General features: G+C 44.1%; 1 protein-coding gene across 7 annotated transcripts in view; it reads right to left on the minus strand.

The window, feature by feature from the left end:
- Nucleotides 1–17,808, minus strand: part of RSAD1 (radical S-adenosyl methionine domain containing 1) — a 54,493-nt gene that overhangs the window by 26,209 nt on the left and 10,476 nt on the right. For 6 of the 7 annotated variants that reach the window (XR_004403920.2, XM_032966999.2, XM_032967002.2 and 3 more), the window contains 4 exons: nucleotides 13,013–13,146; nucleotides 9,909–10,113; nucleotides 7,631–8,005; nucleotides 1,403–1,466 (listed from right to left, as the gene is read on the minus strand). Coding sequence is in view for 6 of the 7 variants with exons in the window: in XM_032966999.2 (XP_032822890.2) it covers nucleotides 1,403–1,466; nucleotides 7,631–8,005; nucleotides 9,909–10,113; nucleotides 13,013–13,146 (778 nt within the window). In the remaining variant the exon portion in view is untranslated. The remainder of the gene's footprint in view (nucleotides 1–1,402; nucleotides 1,467–7,630; nucleotides 8,006–9,908; nucleotides 10,114–13,012; nucleotides 13,147–17,808) is intronic. The other variant, XM_032967004.2, reaches the window with a different exon arrangement.

Consider the following 17,808-nt stretch of genomic DNA (forward strand, 5'->3'; position numbering starts at 1 on the left):
TTGGGAGGAGAGACGCGAAGAGGAGAAGAGGAGGCCAGACAAAGGGCCCAGAATAAGCAAAATGGCCAGAAGAGGTTCCAGAGGTTGGCCGGAGCCCAGAGAGCGGCCGGAGGGGCCAAAGAGCCAGGGCCAGCCCTGGTGTCCGTGTTGGCCGGGTAGAGTGTGCTCCCCCTGTACCTGTGAGGCTGCTCTCGGTCCACATTGCGAATTGCACGAGAACGGCAGAAACGCCGATTGACCACTCAGAGGTATAGTGGTAAAGCAGTGGAGATGCTAAATTCTGATTTCAAGATTGTACAGTTGTTGAATAGAGCCGATACATACGGCAAGTTATATTAAGTAGACTCAAAGCGAGCATTGAAGAAGAAATATTGAGTGGAAAAAGAGAAGACATTTGTCGACTGGAGAAGGAAAGGCATTACTTTTGAGAAGGAAGAGAAGTTAACATAGCACCGAAACGTGCTATTGGGTCACGTGCCGTGGATCACATGAGCTAAATAAAAAGTGACTGTAAACCAAGAAGTCCGTCAATAATCATCACGGTGAAGATGCGTCTGTACATCGGACATCGAAGAAACAAGAACAGCATCATAATTGTTCTACATGTCGTCAAGACCCTACAACACACCTGGCAGGTCACCGGCTGCATCAACCACCAGGCTGCTGCTAACTGTGTCGTCACCCATCAAGCTGCTGTCTGCGCCTTTCGAGAGACACCACCGTATGTGATGGGTTCTCTTTCAACAGCACAGAAGACTCCGACATGTCTGCCGTGTCACCTTCTAAACGTGAGCGTGAGAAACCACCTGTTACAGACTATGAAGTTTAATTTGTGTAACAATATCGAGTATTCTTTGAACCGAATGTCAGTTGCATATTTGATGACTGGTCCTCTGACCTTTAATAAATAAGACACTTGTTTGTATTAAAAACTGTCTCTGTGTGTGTGGTTGAACAGTGTGTCAAATCCATCCGTTACATGTGAGACATCAAAGAATCTGCACTAAGGTTGGCTTGTCATTGTGTAAAATAAATCAATCATGCCCTAGACAAATCAAAGATTACAATAAATGACATATACCTGCCAGAACAACACAACACCACAATCATTTGATCGACATGGGAGGTATGACAAGTTATGTCAATTCCCGATCAAGTACATCGACAACACTAACCAGATGACCACCAGGCCAGAATGTGGTTAAGTGCAAGGGGCGTGTGAGGCAGGCGGGGAGGGGGCATGTAGACAGTGACTCACCTGGTTCCACTCCGATGTTCGGCTTGCAAAGCCAGTAGCTTTGGTTGTGCACAGATACAGACAGTGACTCACCTGGTTCCACTCCAATGTATGGCTTCCCTAGCCAGTAGCTTTGGTTGTGCACAGACATAGACAATGACTCACCCGGTCCTACTCCGATGTACGGCTTCCCCAGCCAGTAGCTTTGGTTGTGTACAGATGCGGCTCCCTGGTAAGAAAGATGACAAGCGGACGTGTTTCACACGCATCGCATCCACACTCTCAAATGCCCCGCGCTTATCAATCAATATATGCATTCCATCATTTAGAATCATGCTGGCATTGAGAGACGACCAAGATTGGCAACGAACGTTATTTATTTATACTGGAGGAATCCGGTGAGCTATAAAGCTCTTTTTCACAGATGTCCAGTTGGGACGGGTCCAGAAGGGGCAGAATGAAGGCTAAAGAGATGAAAAAGGAACCGTTATGATGTAAATCACAATAACGAGTTAAAAATGTATCATGTACAACTGAAAAGAATTAGACGGACAAGAAAATTAGTTTAGAGATTTCTAAATTCCAATAAGATTGGGTCAAAAATGTCACTCATAGGTTTTTTTTACCTTGTTCAAAGGTCACAGGTCGTACTTAGCTCATCATTAATACTAAACGTTGCTAGTTGGTTTGGGTCAGAATGAGCCTTTCGTTAACTCTGCACAAGGAACATTACCAAAGTTCTGTGACAAACACTCACAGGTGCACAGATAAAGTTGCAAGTGTTTTTGCTGCACGGGAGCAATGGGAAGTTACCAGTCATGCATACAGATGTCTAGCCACGTTACAGAAGGGACATAATTTGTGAATTGGTCATTGCCGCTAAATGGCCAAATTGGTCTGCGACATCAACACACAATGGGCTTAGTGTTCAGATTGAAGCAGCAGGGGCTAATGGTTCCATTGCACCCAATGACGTGCACCCAGGCATTACAGGGCTATTGGTGGCCCGCAAAGTCTCAGTGCCAAATGCACGCGCCAAGCACAGCTTAATATAGGAGACGTTAATGACACCCAATGTACTGTGTAATTCAAATTCTTCATGTGCTTTCCTAGCCGATAATAGGGAATGATAATATGTAAATATAATGCAACGATGCATTCATTAATATAAATTCTCAAGTTCACCAAGATACAGGTATCAGACAATGTGCCACAATGGATGTTTATTATGCATATGTTGTATGCAATGGGTCCATGTCACCTCTGCAGCCACCCGAAGCACGACCATTCACCACAATATAAAAAAAGGAATGAAATCTGCAATTAAATCATGACCCTCAATTGTGGCACTGCATCTACCACTAGTAAATATACAGGTTAATATGTGGATATAAAATGTATTTACTTATGCCTTACCCACATTCCACCACAAGAGCATATCACTAATTTGTACAATGTTGTTCTACTACAAGAAATATGACTTTGGGTTCCACAGCGCTTGTGAATGCCTCTTGCCTACACAGCAGGTAAGCCATCGGCATGTATTTTATAGGCCATACCCTTCGGGTGAGACTCAAAAGATGCTGAAACCATGTCAGCATTTGTATTTTTTATTTAATTATGTTTAATTATTATTTTATTATTTCCCTTCTACGTGACTTTACCGAAAGAACCAAGAAGAACATGTCGCATTTGCTCAGAGCTTCAACAAAATCGTCTTGAAAGCAATGGATCTATGGCTTCGATTAATTCAATATGATTTTGCTCCGACTATGTCGCTCTCCTATATGCTAATTAATTCATTTTGTATGCAGTGTCCTATTCCCGGCCACATGAGTGGCGTGTCGCAACTCCTGTGATTTGGGAAACGGAAAAAATGACGGGTGACGCTCGCGCACTCTCTCTGTTGTGGCGATTGTGCAGGAACGATCAGTCCCTGACGAGAGGCATCGAACATTAATCCACTCCTTCACGCGCTCGCAGCTATAATTGGGCACCAGAGCAATAAATCCACAACTCCAGGAGGGATACGCGAATACAGCAGATGTCCACTCACCCGGCCTAGATAATGCGGATCACCCATTAATCCGGACAGGGTTCAGCTATTAAATAAAACACGAGTGAACATCGTATGAAAACAATGACTTTGTTTTGCCATGTGCTTATGCTTTTCAATTACAATTGATTAAATTTGCAGTCAATACGCTGCGCTTAAAAATATAATTATATTTTTCTATTCTATTTTGGATTTATAAAGCACCTTTCACCAAGGCGCTTGATACTGCTTACCGACTACAGTACAAAATAGCAAGATAAGGATAAGGGATGGGGATCGGGTAGTGACTAGAGTGGAGGGAGCGAGGTGGAGGCTGCCGTGATGGAGGCATTAGGTGCGTAACGTGGTGCTGGTTGAGGTGGCGGAAGAGGAAGGGAAAAGGCAAGAGAGAAGAGATAGGACCTGAGGGCAGTGCGAAAAATGGAAAGCGAGGGGCAGATTCGGATGTGGAGAAGAAGATTGTTCCAGTGTAAGGGGGCAAGCAGAGAGAAGGAGCGAAAGTGAGATTTGGCGCAGGGTGGAGCAGGGACAGCAAGAAGAAAGGCAGCTTGTGACTGGAGTAGGCGTGATGGGACATATAAGGAAATGAGAGAAGAGAGGTAAGGGGGGCCAGTCTGTGCAAAGCTTTGAAAACTAAGGTGAGCAATTTAAAGAGGCAGCGGTTATTGATAGGAAGCAAGTGAAGTTGTTGAAGGAGAGGGGAGCAATGACTGGCGAAGGGGAGGTTAAAGGCGGCGGTGCGTGCAGCCGAGTTTTGAATTTATTGTCGAGGGGCAAGGGCGTAGGCAGGGAGACCAACCAGAAGCGAGTTACAATAATCCAGACGCGTAAAGACAAGGGAGTGCACAAGAAGTTTGGCAGCGGTGATGTTGACGAGGGGGCGAATTTTCCTGATATTGAAAATATGGAAGCGGCATGTGCGAGTGGTGTTGGCGATGTGGAAGGTAAAGGAAAATGAGGAATCAAGGGTGACGCCAAGAATTTCCCTGCTCCAATACGGCAGCACTCATCTCCTATGATGGTACGGAACTGGTGGTGGAAATGACAGCCACATGGCAGGGGACCAAACATCCACAAAACAAACATGTTTGGCTCACTACAAAGTAGTTACCATTTTATCGAGTTTGGAAGGATGATTGGCCACGTCGACCTATGAGCGAAATTCGAACGAGTGACCTTCGGACTTTTTTGAGTCAAAAATCCTGACCACATCATTGTTTCTACAGTGTTATGGCTCGACCTGCTGTCGTGCCACAGTCGGTACCTTTGGCACATATTTTTTTGCAGCTTTACTTCACCGCTCATCTATGTGGAATGCTCCCAAACCTCGTAAATGTTCACACAATGGCTATAAATGACCACGGCAGTTACAAAAATGACGATATGCAAGGATCAAGTGAAAGAGGGAACACGTGGGAACCTGGAGCCACGCTGCGTACAGTGATCACAGTGCGTGTGCGTGCACTGTGGCACGACATGTCGTGCGATTATTATTTATCGGATTTTGCTCCACAATTCATATGAAAACAAGGATCTCGTCCCATTTCATCCAGGTTAGTGAAAGCAAAATGTAGCTTCAACACCGGTGCAGCCCAATCCGAAGCCCGAATAAATAAATGCACATTTACAGCCCTCTGGTCAATCTGCTGCTGGATGAGGGCATCCCAATGCCATGCAGAACATGGGGGTAATTTGCCCATATTTCACCAAGCTTGTCGGTACAGGTTGGTGAAGCTGAGCTGAAGCAGAAGGAAGAAGGCATTTTTCACGATGACTCCTGTATAGTTTCCCAAAATGGGGTTAATTTAGCGCTTCCAATCGATCACTTCCACCGACTTGTTATCTGTGGAGAAGCACAGATAATAGGAAGAATCAATGTGCAGATACAGTTATAGATTCTTCTGAGGATCAATTCAAGGGAGCGGATAATAGGAAGGTGGCTAAGCATTCAGGAATACTTGATAGTTTCATTATCAGACACAATACCTGGAAAAACTGTAGTTGAAAAATACAGAACAGCGTAATTCAACCTGAAAAACACGCTGCTTTAAATCAAGCATAAATTCACCTGAAAACAAGTGTAAGTCGTGTACATGTGCCAGCTAAGGGCAGCTAGCTTTATCCCCATTGTTTTTAATGGAGGGCAAAATGTAAATGCGCCAAAAACCGCCACTTTAGAGGAAACGTTTAATAGGGAGCCAACTGCAAGATTAATGCTGCACACACAATCCCACCAGAGGGGCTAAGTGTGCAGAGCCCTTGAGGTAAACAGCTCACCTCCCATAAACAACAATTTCTTAGAATGCTCAATTTTTTTCACCCATATCACAAAGGTCCTTCCCCACTGGAAAGCTGTCCACTTATTTAAAGATTAAAGGTGCAGCTCTGTAATGTATTTTGCACACCACTGCTGGTAGAAGGGTTGTCACTCTAGGGAGATTTAGAGAGCTCATCTAGAGGGAGGATATTTTGGCCTACTCTGTTTGGTCGACAGACATCTTTGAAGAAATGGGAGTATCCACACTATCTCATCACAAACAGCGTGCCAATCATTTACCCATTTAAACTGCCGGATAGAGGCGGTTGATGGGGGGTGATTTGAGTATAGTGGTGGCGATGTTGTTGGCAGATGTGTGCCAGAATGCGCCACGTCTATAAGCAAAAATACATTTTAATTGATTTGATTTAAGAAACTAGCACAATTATTTCAATTTCTACGTACTGGGTGGTCGAACCGGCCACCTCCAGATAATAAGTCCAGTGCGATGACCATTACACCCCTCGGCAGCCATCCACTCAATGTGTTTGTTGTGCAGTATTTAGCGATGCGTGGAGAAGTGCCCTTGTCAGGATAATTTTGTCAACGGTTTCACAGCAAAGTGTTCGGCTTCACCTGCGATCTGCAAAGACCGCACTTGCGAGCTTGTTGAACTATTTTTTTTTATTTCACGAAGTAAGGCCCACTGAGCTATATAACTCTTTTTCAGAAGCGACCTGGCCCTCACAAATAATAGTTCAAAGTGACTTATCAAGCGGAAATGTATAAGCAGCCAAATACTCTGAAGGCATGTTGATTCTAAATGTGGAGGGAAAAATCATAAGACTCAGAAGAAATCGACACGACCACGAGGAAAACATGCAAACTCCAAATATACAGCAGGCGTCAGGGTTGGGATCGAACCCACGACCTCCTGTATACCAGGCGAGGTAGTTAACATCTCCGAGCCAACGTGGCGCACCACAGTGGCGAGCATTTCGCTAAACCCTGCCCTGGTTGGGTGCGGGCAAACAAAGTGAATGTGCTTTTCCCGGAAGAGAATTAATCATTTAGAGCCCCTGTAAAGAAAACGTATTTTTAAATCTATCTCAAGAATGAAATCAAACGCAACTGGGGTAGTTGGGTAGCTCAGGGTGGTCAAGTGCTGAAGTTAGGTCAGTAGGGCTGTGTCTTTGAGGTCATGTATGCAAGCTCCCTGGTTGTGTGGACGGTTTCAGTAAGTCACCAATAACAAGGGGAGCAGCCTCTGTGGGTGTCTGGACACCCACACATTATAAATATGGCGAAGAGGCAACGACAAAAGATTGGACAAAAATCATACCATTCAGAGTCTGCATTTTTCTCCCTTCAACAATGACAAAAATGCTGATTATGCTGTGACGGAAATTTGTAATACACAGGGGCGCACAAATAGCAGGCAGATCACTGAGTTAGTTGCAAGTAGTTTGAGTATATGTAATACAATTATAGTACAGTGGAACTCTTCTTATCTGTGGCGAAGTGAGGGGAGAAATGTGCGGGTCCTGTCTGTAATCTAATAAATAACCTCAAAAGTGTGGCTGAACCCCTGATAATAACTCAACAAAACATTTAATCCTGGAGTGGACAGTAGGTTCCATTAAGTTTGCAGTGTAAAAATGTCATCAGTAAAAGGGAGAACAGATTCTTGAGCAAGAGAAGCTCAATTTCACGCATGGTGGTAAAAGTGAGGTTTTAACATATCCCATTTAGATCGTTATGCGAACGAGACACTCGCTTGCAGAACTGTGAAGTGGCTAGATGGCAGTAGTGCAACTGGGTTCTAGCCCATCTGTGCAGACTTTGGAGTGTAATCTCCTTATATGTTAATTTTCTCCATGTATTCATTACACCCTCCTTCAAAAGGAATAAGTAAAACATTGCATGGACTTCCAAAAAATGTCTCCAGACCCAATGAGGCTTTCTTAGAGACATTAATATTCGTAGTCAAAGGGAAGCGCTCAATTAATTAACGAACGTGGAACACGCAGCAGCACAACAACAAAAAGTTCCGGCATCACCATTTGCACGTGGCACACACCTCCCTTGCAAAGTTGGACACCTCGTACTGGTGGAGTCCGGCCTGGGACAGGATTTCCCGGGCCGTGTTGTACATCTCGGCGCAGGCGTCCGCATCAGGCAGGGCTAGCGGCTCCCCTCGTGCGGCACGGGCGAACAACTCCGTGCCGCGCTCCAGCGTTAGCTGGTAGAGGGACACGTGCCCCAGCGTTGACACTGACCCCAGCAACGCCCGTAGCTCCTGCTCCCAAGAATCGGGGTGCTGGCCCGGCCTCCCGAACATGAGGTCGGCCGACACGTGGCCTGGGAATACGGCGCTTGCCGTGGCTAGCGCCTGTACGCCCTCCTCCGCCGTGTGGTCTCGCCCAAGCGTCTTTAGGTCAGCATCGCTTAGAGCCTGGAGGAGGCAGAGTCGCAGATCATTCATTAAATATTTTTCTACAGTTACAATAAAACGCCTCCTTCGTCGCTGCCGCCTTCACGCGATAATTGCACAGCCGGACAGTTGTTGGCTGTCCCGGTCGACGCCGTCGGTGCAATGTGGTTAGGGTTGTGTCTAGGCTTGGCTGTACGGCAATGGAGGCGAGAAGGGAGGCGATCCTGTGTGTGAACAACCCCGAACAGAGTTACAAATAAAGAAGGAAGGTGCCTCCCGCAACTGCGTCGTCTCCGAGTTGTGCTACACTACACATGTATATATAGGTGGGTCATATTTAATGGAGAAGGCGTGTGTGTATTGTATGTAGTGTAGCGGTCAGCGGGTTGTGCTACAAACCCGGCAACTCGAGTTCGATTCCCGCTCACAGCTAAACACCAGTGACGATTATCTGAACCAGTTCTGGGCCTCCCCTAGGTCGCTTCAGCCTCAAATGAGTACCTGGTGCGGTGTGTAAACATCGCCACTAGGGAGACAAATGCGGCCGGCTGTGGTGCGGCCATCCACCCCCTTGTGTGCCGTCCCGGCCTTTATAGGTGCTCGCTAACAGCACTTGCCCCAACAGTCTAAGGCTATACGGGGGATCTTTGTCTTTGTATGTTGAACTTCTTTCACACCGTATGTATCCAACCTTTTTAATTAGAGGTGCGGGGGAAGGACAACAAACTAAACACAAAAAGCACTTCTAAACAAATGGGTTTTGAATATAGAAAAAAATGCATAGCTCCAGTGGCTTCCTAGTATCGGAAGATCATTCCAGACAGCCGCAAAAGCACATCCCAAAGCGCGCGATGCAGTGACCGACTTTGTTAGATGGTTAGCCAAAAGCCACTGTGAGGATAATTATAATCGAGTTTGAGTGATGGTTTATGCTCCTTGACGGGATCAGCAAGGTATTGTGGATCATTTGTGGCAAGCACTTTGTGTATATTGTTTCTAAGCACGTTTTGGCAGAATGAGTGGACGTGGCAATGTGCAATTCACAGGGAGAAGAGCAGGGGCAGCAGATGGGAGACTGACAGTAATTAAAGGTGTGTGCGTACACGTGTGTACGTTTGATTTTAGCTTTTTTTTGTCTTTTTTCCATTTGCCCTCTCGGTGACATGCCATTAGAGATTAAAATCTCTTGTGAAGCGATATAACCCTTCATGATAGAGAATGGTCAAGTGAAGCAGATACCACGAAGCTTTCTCTGATATCCCATTCAAGTGAGTTCTTGTCCAAAAAATAGGGGCAAGCACTTTATCCGCTCACCAAGGCACTGAAAGTAATGTTCATCGCATGATAATCAAACTGATATTTAAAATATCTAAAAATTGTATTTAGCCAATTAACGTGTATCATCAATCATGTGTTTATTTTTTGTGCAATCATTGGTGATCAGGCTGAGACCATGAATTCACTCCACTTAAAAAAACAATTAAATAAGTGTTGGATCCAGCATAAATCTGGATCCAACACATGCTTTTCCCTCGTTTGCCCCCTCCTCCCCTCCTCTACTCTGTCCCCCCTTTTTCTCCAGTATGTTAGCTATCTTTCCCCTACCCTTTTCCCCTCCACAAATTAACTGTCATGCCCTCACTCGTGGTCCCCACCTGGGTGGGACACTGAGCCCAATACTCCCCCTTTTATTCAGCCCTGCCACTCCCAACTCGGCCTGCTGCTGTTGTTCATGGCATTTTTGTTCCCCCTCCGTTCTGTGATCGGCGCTTTGTACCGGGCTCGCATTGAGTTTCAATAGAAGCAATTTCTTTAAAAAATTCGATCCAACAACACAGGATCTCAGCTGTGTCTGCTCAGAGCTTCAACCTCTGAGCTAAGCAGGCACCTACGTGTCCATGCATATCACACGAGCGGCACATGCCTGCAGACCGAGCGAGATGCGGTTGACCCCAGCGGCGCGGAAGTCCACGAGCCTCTGCGTCGCAGCGGAGCAGGGGTTCGCCTCCATAGAAACCTCGGCTCCAGCAGGGACCAGCGCCAGCCGAGACGCTGCCTCCAGCACGGCCGCCAGCGTCTGCGGCTCTGCCAGGCTTGGCGTGCCGCCCCCCACGAACACTGACGAGATCCTGCGATCGCGCACAGCGGCCAAAGCGTTCGGAAGGCCGCTGACTTCTAATTGGCGGTCGGGGACTGACTCGCCCTGTCTGTACTCTGTCGTTGATAACATTTCAAACTTTGTGTTGAAATTACTGGGGTTTAACAAAGTCGAGACTCCGCCTAAAGTTTTTGTGGTTGTACTGTATAGCGCTCTGATGTGTTTTCAGGTTGTTCGAAAAAGCTTTTAGCACAGAGGAAAATGTCGAACATCGTGCTGAGCAACACAAGTAACAACCAGAAAACACACTGAAGGGATAAAGTCGAGACTTATTTTAGAATTATACTCTTTGATTCTATTCTAGATTTAAAGCTTTCGTGACTGCTATGATCCATATTCTTTGGTTCTATTGGGTAAAGTCACGTAGGTGAAAATAAAATAACAAAAAATAACAAAAAATCATAACGTTTCGGCCACAACACAAGCGGCCTTCATCAGGTGAAGGGACGAGACTGTCTGGAGGACAGCGCTGGAGTGGAAGAAGCCACGCTTAGATCACGACCTTTAAGCTGTGTGAGAAGAAAAAGACCACGCGCCTTGACAAAGGAATTAGCATATAATTTAGCATTGAAATGGCTCATTGAAATAGCTAAGTTAAAGTATACACATCCGCAGAGGTACCCCTTGACAAAGGAATTAGCGCTGGAGTGGAAGAAGCCACGCTTAGATCACGACCTTTAAGCTGTGTGAGAAGAAAAAGGCCAAGTGCTTTGACAAAGGAATTAGCATATAATTTAGCATTGAAATGGCTCATTGAAATAGCTAAGTTAAAGTATACACATCCGCAGAGGTACCCCTTGACAAAGGAATTAGCATCGAATTTAGCATTGAAATAGCTGAGTGATTAGCTTGTAACTGGTCACAGAAATAGCTATATTTTGATTTAAAGCTTTCGTGACTGCAGTAATTCATATTCTTAGTTCTTTCGGTAAAGTCACGTTGAAGGGAAACAACAAAATAATAAAATATATATAAAACAATACAAATTCTCACGACGTTTCGACCATAACACAAAGACGACCGTTTGTGTTATGGTCGAAACGTCGTGATAATTTTTATTGTTTTATATATATTTTATTATTTTGTTGTTTCCCTTCAACGTGACTTTACCGAAAGAACTAAGAATAGAAATAGCTATGTTAAAGTTAGAGCATATACATTCACCGAGGCACCTAGTACTCATCAAACAGGAGAATTTAGCGAAACACAACCAAGCTCAGACATCGGACCTGTGTGCGAGCAAACAAGGTGTTCTGACAAAGAAATTAGCATAAAAATTAGCATTTGATTAGCGGATTTTAGGAAAGAGGTGGTGTACGTGCCGGTGGACTCGCAGTTTGGCGCGGGGGGGGGGAAAGGGGGGAGGGGGGAGTTTACCTATTTATGGTGTGAAAAGGGGGAATTTATAAGAGCTGCGAAAGTTTGGGGTACCACTACTTGAAAAATATACTGTACCATTGAAATTAGTTTAATGTTTAGTTCGATTTAGAACATCTTTCCAATGGTTGCTTAATTTGAAACCATCCTCTCGGTTGAAATTGTGTCTGTGTTTGTAGATCTGAATTGCTTCATGAACAAATCTCTGATAAAAGCCCGTGGGTTTGCAAAGAACCTTGGTATCGGAGAAAATTATATCGTGATCCCCCACAGCATTGTAACAGTGATCAGCCACGGCAGAAGAATTTGTTTTGCCGTGTTTCAAATCTGATTTGTGCTCGCGAATTCGGTCAGAGACATGTCGCTTTGTCTCACCGATGTAGCAATCACCGCAGGTACAACTCAATTTGTAAACCCCGGGGTACTGTAAATCAGGAATGACATCCTTCACGGATGGGATCAGATCACGAATTTTGTGTACTGTATTGAACCGGACCTGGATCTTGTGTTTGTTTAGAATTTTGGAAATCTTTTTAGTAACGCCTGCTATATATGTAAGTGTGATGGTTTTGACCGGAGTATCAAGTGGTTGTTTCTGTATGGAGGGAGAGACAGCTTGGCGAATGGTACGGTCAGAGCAACCATTCCTTTTGAGGGCCAGGTGTACATGTTTTAATTCACTGGTCAGGTGGTGTTGGTCCGAAATGCAATGAGCCCTATGGTATAAAGTTTGATGAGAGAATTCTTTTGGGCTGGGTGGTGGTGGGAATCAGGTTTCAAGTAGGAATCTGTGTGGGTGGGTTTCCTGTAGACAGAATGCCCCAATGAGCCATTAGGTCTCCTCTCAAACAGAACATCTAAGAATGGTAGCTTGCCATCTTTCTCCACTTCCATGGTGAATTTGATAGCGGGATGTTTGGAATTGATGTGGTGTAGGAAACGGTTCAGAGCTGGGAGGCCATGTGGCCAAATGACGAAAGTGTCATTCACATATCTCTTCCACAGGGAAGGTCTGAGGGTGGAAGTCTGGATGGCGTCTGATTCAAATTTCTCCATGAAAATATTGGCTATCACTGGTGATAAGGGGGATCCCATGGGGGTACCCTCATTTTGTTTGTAGAAGGAGCCATTCCAAGTAAAGTAGGTATTGTTGAGGCAGTGCCTAACCAATGCAGGTGTGTCGGGGTCTAGTCCATGTTGGACCAAATTTTCAAGTCACGTAGGTAAAAAATTAAAACAATTACCTACGTGACTTTACCGAATAGAACCAAAGAGTATGGATCCTTGCAGTCACGAAAGCTTCAAATCTAGAATTATTTTAGAATTTATTACAAATTGCTTGTAGGGGTGATGCAAACCTGTTAGATAGGTAAAACCATTGTTTTCTACACACGGAATTAACTGATTAATGAAATAATTGTTCCTCCCCTGCTTTTCACATTGGTGGGTGCGTGGGTGCGTGGGCGCGCGGGCACATGAGTGTGTAGGCTCACGTTGTTACACCGCTTGCGAGAAGCAACGACTCCAGCTCACGCACCAGGCACTTGCGCATGCGTGCGTGGTCCACGGAACGCGACACGTATTTATTGAAGTTGCAGTACGAGCATCGCCGCTCGCAGTAGGGCCACTTATCACGGGGGGAGCACAACAAGAGGCAAGCACGCAGGCATCATCATCAAAAGCAGCATCAGTATCATTGTCATTGTGTCGGTTTAAAATATATATCGTCCACTTGTGATTTCCTCAAACACAAACTCAACAAAACTGCAACGCAGTAGTGTCATCACACGTGGTGATGCCATGGGTTTTAGCATTAAACACAATTTGGAAGGGTATGATTTTAAATATCCCAGTTGGCGCGTTGACTCAGCCCTACATCACACTCTCCAGAATAAATAAAATGTAATTCCACTGTAGGAAGTGCAGTGTTCATTGATACATGAAATGTCCCTTGTTGCTGACTGACAACCACCAACAGAGATATGTTGCCTCATCACTTGCTTGACACTTTGTGTGATGGTTGAAAACATCAACCATGCATGGTGGTACACACCTAAAAAACGAAACCATTTTTTTTTATTTTATCAGCTAAGGCCCACTGAGCAATAGAGTTCATTCCTCAGAAGGGACCTGGCCACATATGATAGCTCAATGAAGTGGCTTATCATGTGGATATTTATAGCAGCCAAATACTCTCAAAGCATGTTTGTAATCTTCTTTGGTTCTTTCGGTAAAGTCACGTAGAATGAGAATAAAATAATAAATTGATAAAATAAAATAACACAATAATATTCTCACGACGTTTCGGCCACAACACAAGCGGCCTTCATCAGGTGAAGGGACGAGACTGTCTTGTAGAACAGCGCTGGAGTGAAAGAGCCACGTTCAGATCACGGCCTTTAAGCTGTGTGAGAGGAACAAAGCGCCTTGACAAAGGAATTAGCATATAATTTAGCATTGAAATGGCTGAATGATTAGCTTGTGACTGGTCACAGAAATAGCTATGTTAAAAGTTAAAGCATACACATCCGCAGAGGCACCCCTTGTTAAAGGAATTAGCATAGAATTTAGCATTGAAATAGCTAAGTTAAAGCATACACATCCGCAGAGGCACCCCTTGACAATGGAATTAGCATAGAATTTAGCACTGAAATAGCTGAGTGATTAGCTTGTAACTGCTCACAGAAATAGCTACGTTAAAGTCAGAGCATACACATTCACCGAGGCACTTAGTACAAATCAAACAGGAGAATTTAGCATTGAAATAACTAGGCGAATTTAGCATTGAAATAACTGAGTGATTAGCTAGTGACTGGTCACAGAAATGACTATGTTGAAGTCAAGGCCTACACATCTGAGCTATTCACAGTACTATATAGTGAACCAATAAAAACTAAAATATAAATTACCTTAATGTTATCAATAAACTCTATATTCTCCAATCAGCTAAGCTACCAACAATAAGTCGTTATATATCACAATGCTATATGGTGAAAAAATGGGTGGATTCTTACCCTCAACTTTAGCAACACGGATAGCTTAGAGTCGCGGGAGGGATTTCACACATCCTTAAGATCATTCAACAGACTCCGGGATAAGAAGGCTCAACTAATCGAGTCTCTCACCTTTCTGAAGAGATGCCGCGACTCTAAGCTATCCGTGTTGCTAAAGTTGAGGGTAAGAATCCACCCATTTTTTCGCCATATAGCATTGTGATATATAACGACTTATTGTTGGTAGCTTAGCTGATTGGAGAATATAGAGTTTATTGATAACATTAAGGTAATTTAAATTTTAGTTTTTTTTATTGGTTTACTATATAGTATTCATTATACATTGTATTGTATACCCAGTTACTGTGAATAGCTCAGATGTGTAGACCTTGACTTCAACATAGCCATTTCTGTGACCAGTCACTAGCTAATCACTCAGTTATTTCAATGCTAAATTCGCCTAGTTATTTCAATGCTAAATTCTCCTGTTTGATTTGTACTAGGTGCCTCGGTGAATGTGTATGCTCTGACTTTAAACATAGCTATTTCTGTGACCAGTTACAAGCTAATCACTCAGCTATTTCAATGCTAAATTCTATGCTAATTCCTTTGTCAAGGGGTGCCTCTGCGGATGTGTATGCTTTATCTTAGCTATTTCAATGCTAAATTCTATGCTAATTCCTTTGTCAAGGGGTGCCTCTGCAGATGTGTATGCTTTAACTTTAACATAGCCATTTCTGTGACCAGTCACAAGCTAATCACTCGGCCATTTCAATGCTAAATTATATGCTAATTCCTTTGTCAAGGCGCTTTGTTTCTTCTGACACAGCTTAAAGGTCGTGATCTGAACGTGGCTTTTTTCACTCCAGCGCTGTCCTACCAGACAGTCTCGTCCCTTCACCTGATGAAGGCCGCTTGTGTTGTGGCCAAAACGTCGTGAGAATATTATTGTGTTATTTTATTTTATCAATTTATTATTTTATTCTCATTCTACGTGACTTTACCGAAAGAACCAAAGAAGATGAATCCTTGCAGTCACGAAAGCTTTAAATCGAAACATGTTTGTAATGTGAGGGGGAAAACCTGAGGACACGGAGGAAAATCCACGCGACCACAGGGAGAACATGCAAACTCCCAATATACAGCAGGCGTCAGGATGGGAATCGAGCGCACGACCTCCTGTAGCACAGTAATGCATTAAGTAATGGGCCAAAGATTGCAGGATCCACCATTGATAAACATCTTCATTAAATAACAACTGGTTGAAGGAACCGCCACAACAATTTCCGATCCGAGGAAACTCTGCCGCCCAGTCACATGCGGGTGAAGATACGTAAATGTTATTTGGATCGCATGGAATGTCATCAATCACTCGCGTTAAATGAATTGCATTCAGGGAATGCGAGCCCTTTTGAAAATGCGCGTGGACCGATTTTGCGCCAAATTGCACCGATTCAATTGAATTTTGCATTTCACCACACTTCATTATCCGTATTCTTCCACAGGCTGCATTTAAACACAGAGGATTCTACCAAGTTATTGCTGAGGCTTCTAGCTGGAGTCATGAACCTCAACAAATTTCTGGCAAATAAAATGTAATATTGTATTAAATGTGTGCAAAGTACTTAGTACAAACTTTAAGGTCAACTTATGTGAAAAAAACAATTGAATGTAGCTATACATTTTTTTGGTAAAATATGATTCTACCACCTTGTGTTTTAATTCTACCAAGGATGTTTAAGAAATTAGGTAAATGAATACGACTACAGTGGATGCGTGACAACAGTGTGGTTGGCGATTATAACAAGAGCAACAGAACAATGGAAAATGAATATTTAATGATTGAGGTAGGGAGTTGTGTCGTGGGTTCAATTGAGGCACACACTTGAACTTGGAGGCAACACGGTTTATTAACTAACAACAACAGATAACTCTGATGTTAACATAATAACGTTCATAACTAACACTCGAGGGATAGCTACAGTGAGGGAAAACAGTATTTGATCCCCTGCTGATTTTGTACGTTTGCCCACTGACAAAGAAAGGATCAGTCTATAATTTTAATGGTAGGTTTATTTGAAAAGTGAGAGACAGAAAAACAACAAAAAAATCCAGAAAAACGCATGTCAAAAATGTTATAAATTAATTTGCATTTTAATGAGGGAAATAAGTATTTGACCCCCTCTCAATCAGAGAGATTTCTGGCTCCCAGGTGTCTTTTATACATGTAACCAGCTGAGATTAGGAGCACACTCTTAAAGGCAGTGCTCCTAATCTCAGCTTGTTACCTGTATAAAAGACACCTGTCCACAGAAGCAATCAATCAATCAGATTCCAAACTCTCCACCATGGCCAAGACCAAAGAGCTCTCCAAGGATGTCAGGGACAAGATTGTAGACCTACACAGGGCTGGAATGGGCTACAAGACCATTGCCAAGCAGCTTGGTGAGAAAGTGACAACAGTTGGTGCGATTATTCGCAAATGGAAGAAACACAAAAGAACTGTTAATCTTCCTCGGCCTGGGGCTCCATGCAAGATCTCACCTCGTGGAGTTGCAATGTTCATGAGAACGGTGAGGAATCAGCCCAGAACTACACGGGAGGATCTTGTCAATGATCTCAAGGCAGCTGGGACCATAGTCACCAAGAAAACAATTGGTAACACACTCCGCCGTGAAAGACTGAAATCCTGCAGCGCCCGCAAGGTTCCCCTGCTCAAGAAAGCACATATACATGTCCGTCTGAAGTTTGCCAATGAACATCTGAATGATTCAGAGGACAATTGGGTGAAAGTGTTGTGGTCAGATGAGACCAAAATGGAGCTCTTTGGCATCAACTCAACTCGCCGTGTTAGGAGGAGGAGGAATGCTGCTGATGACCCCAAGAACACCACCCCCACCGTCAAACATGGAGGTGGAAACATTATGCTTTGGGGGTGTGTTTCTGCTAAAGGGACAGGACAACTTCACCGCATCAAAGGGACGATGGACGGGGCCATGTACCATCAAATCTTGGGTGAGAACCTCCTTCTCTCAGCCAGGGCATTGAAAATGGGTCGTGGATGGGTATTCCAGCATGACAATGACCCAAAACACACGGCCAAGGCAACAAAGGAGTGGCTCAAGAAGAAGCACATTAAGGTCCTGGAGTGGCCTAGCCAGTCTCCAGACCTTAATCCCATAGAAAATCTGTGGAGGGAGCTGAAGGTTCGAGTTGCCAAACGTCAGCCTCGAAACCTTAATGACTTGGAGAAGATCTGCAAAGAGGAGTGAGACAAAATCCCTCCTGAGATGTGT

The sequence above is a fragment of the Petromyzon marinus genome, chromosome 37 (assembly GCF_048934315.1).
Source record: "Petromyzon marinus isolate PM22_M1 ecotype Great Lakes invasive population chromosome 37, UKy_Petmar_22M1.pri1.0, whole genome shotgun sequence".
In the NCBI taxonomy this organism is placed as follows: Eukaryota; Metazoa; Chordata; class Hyperoartia; order Petromyzontiformes; family Petromyzontidae; genus Petromyzon; species Petromyzon marinus.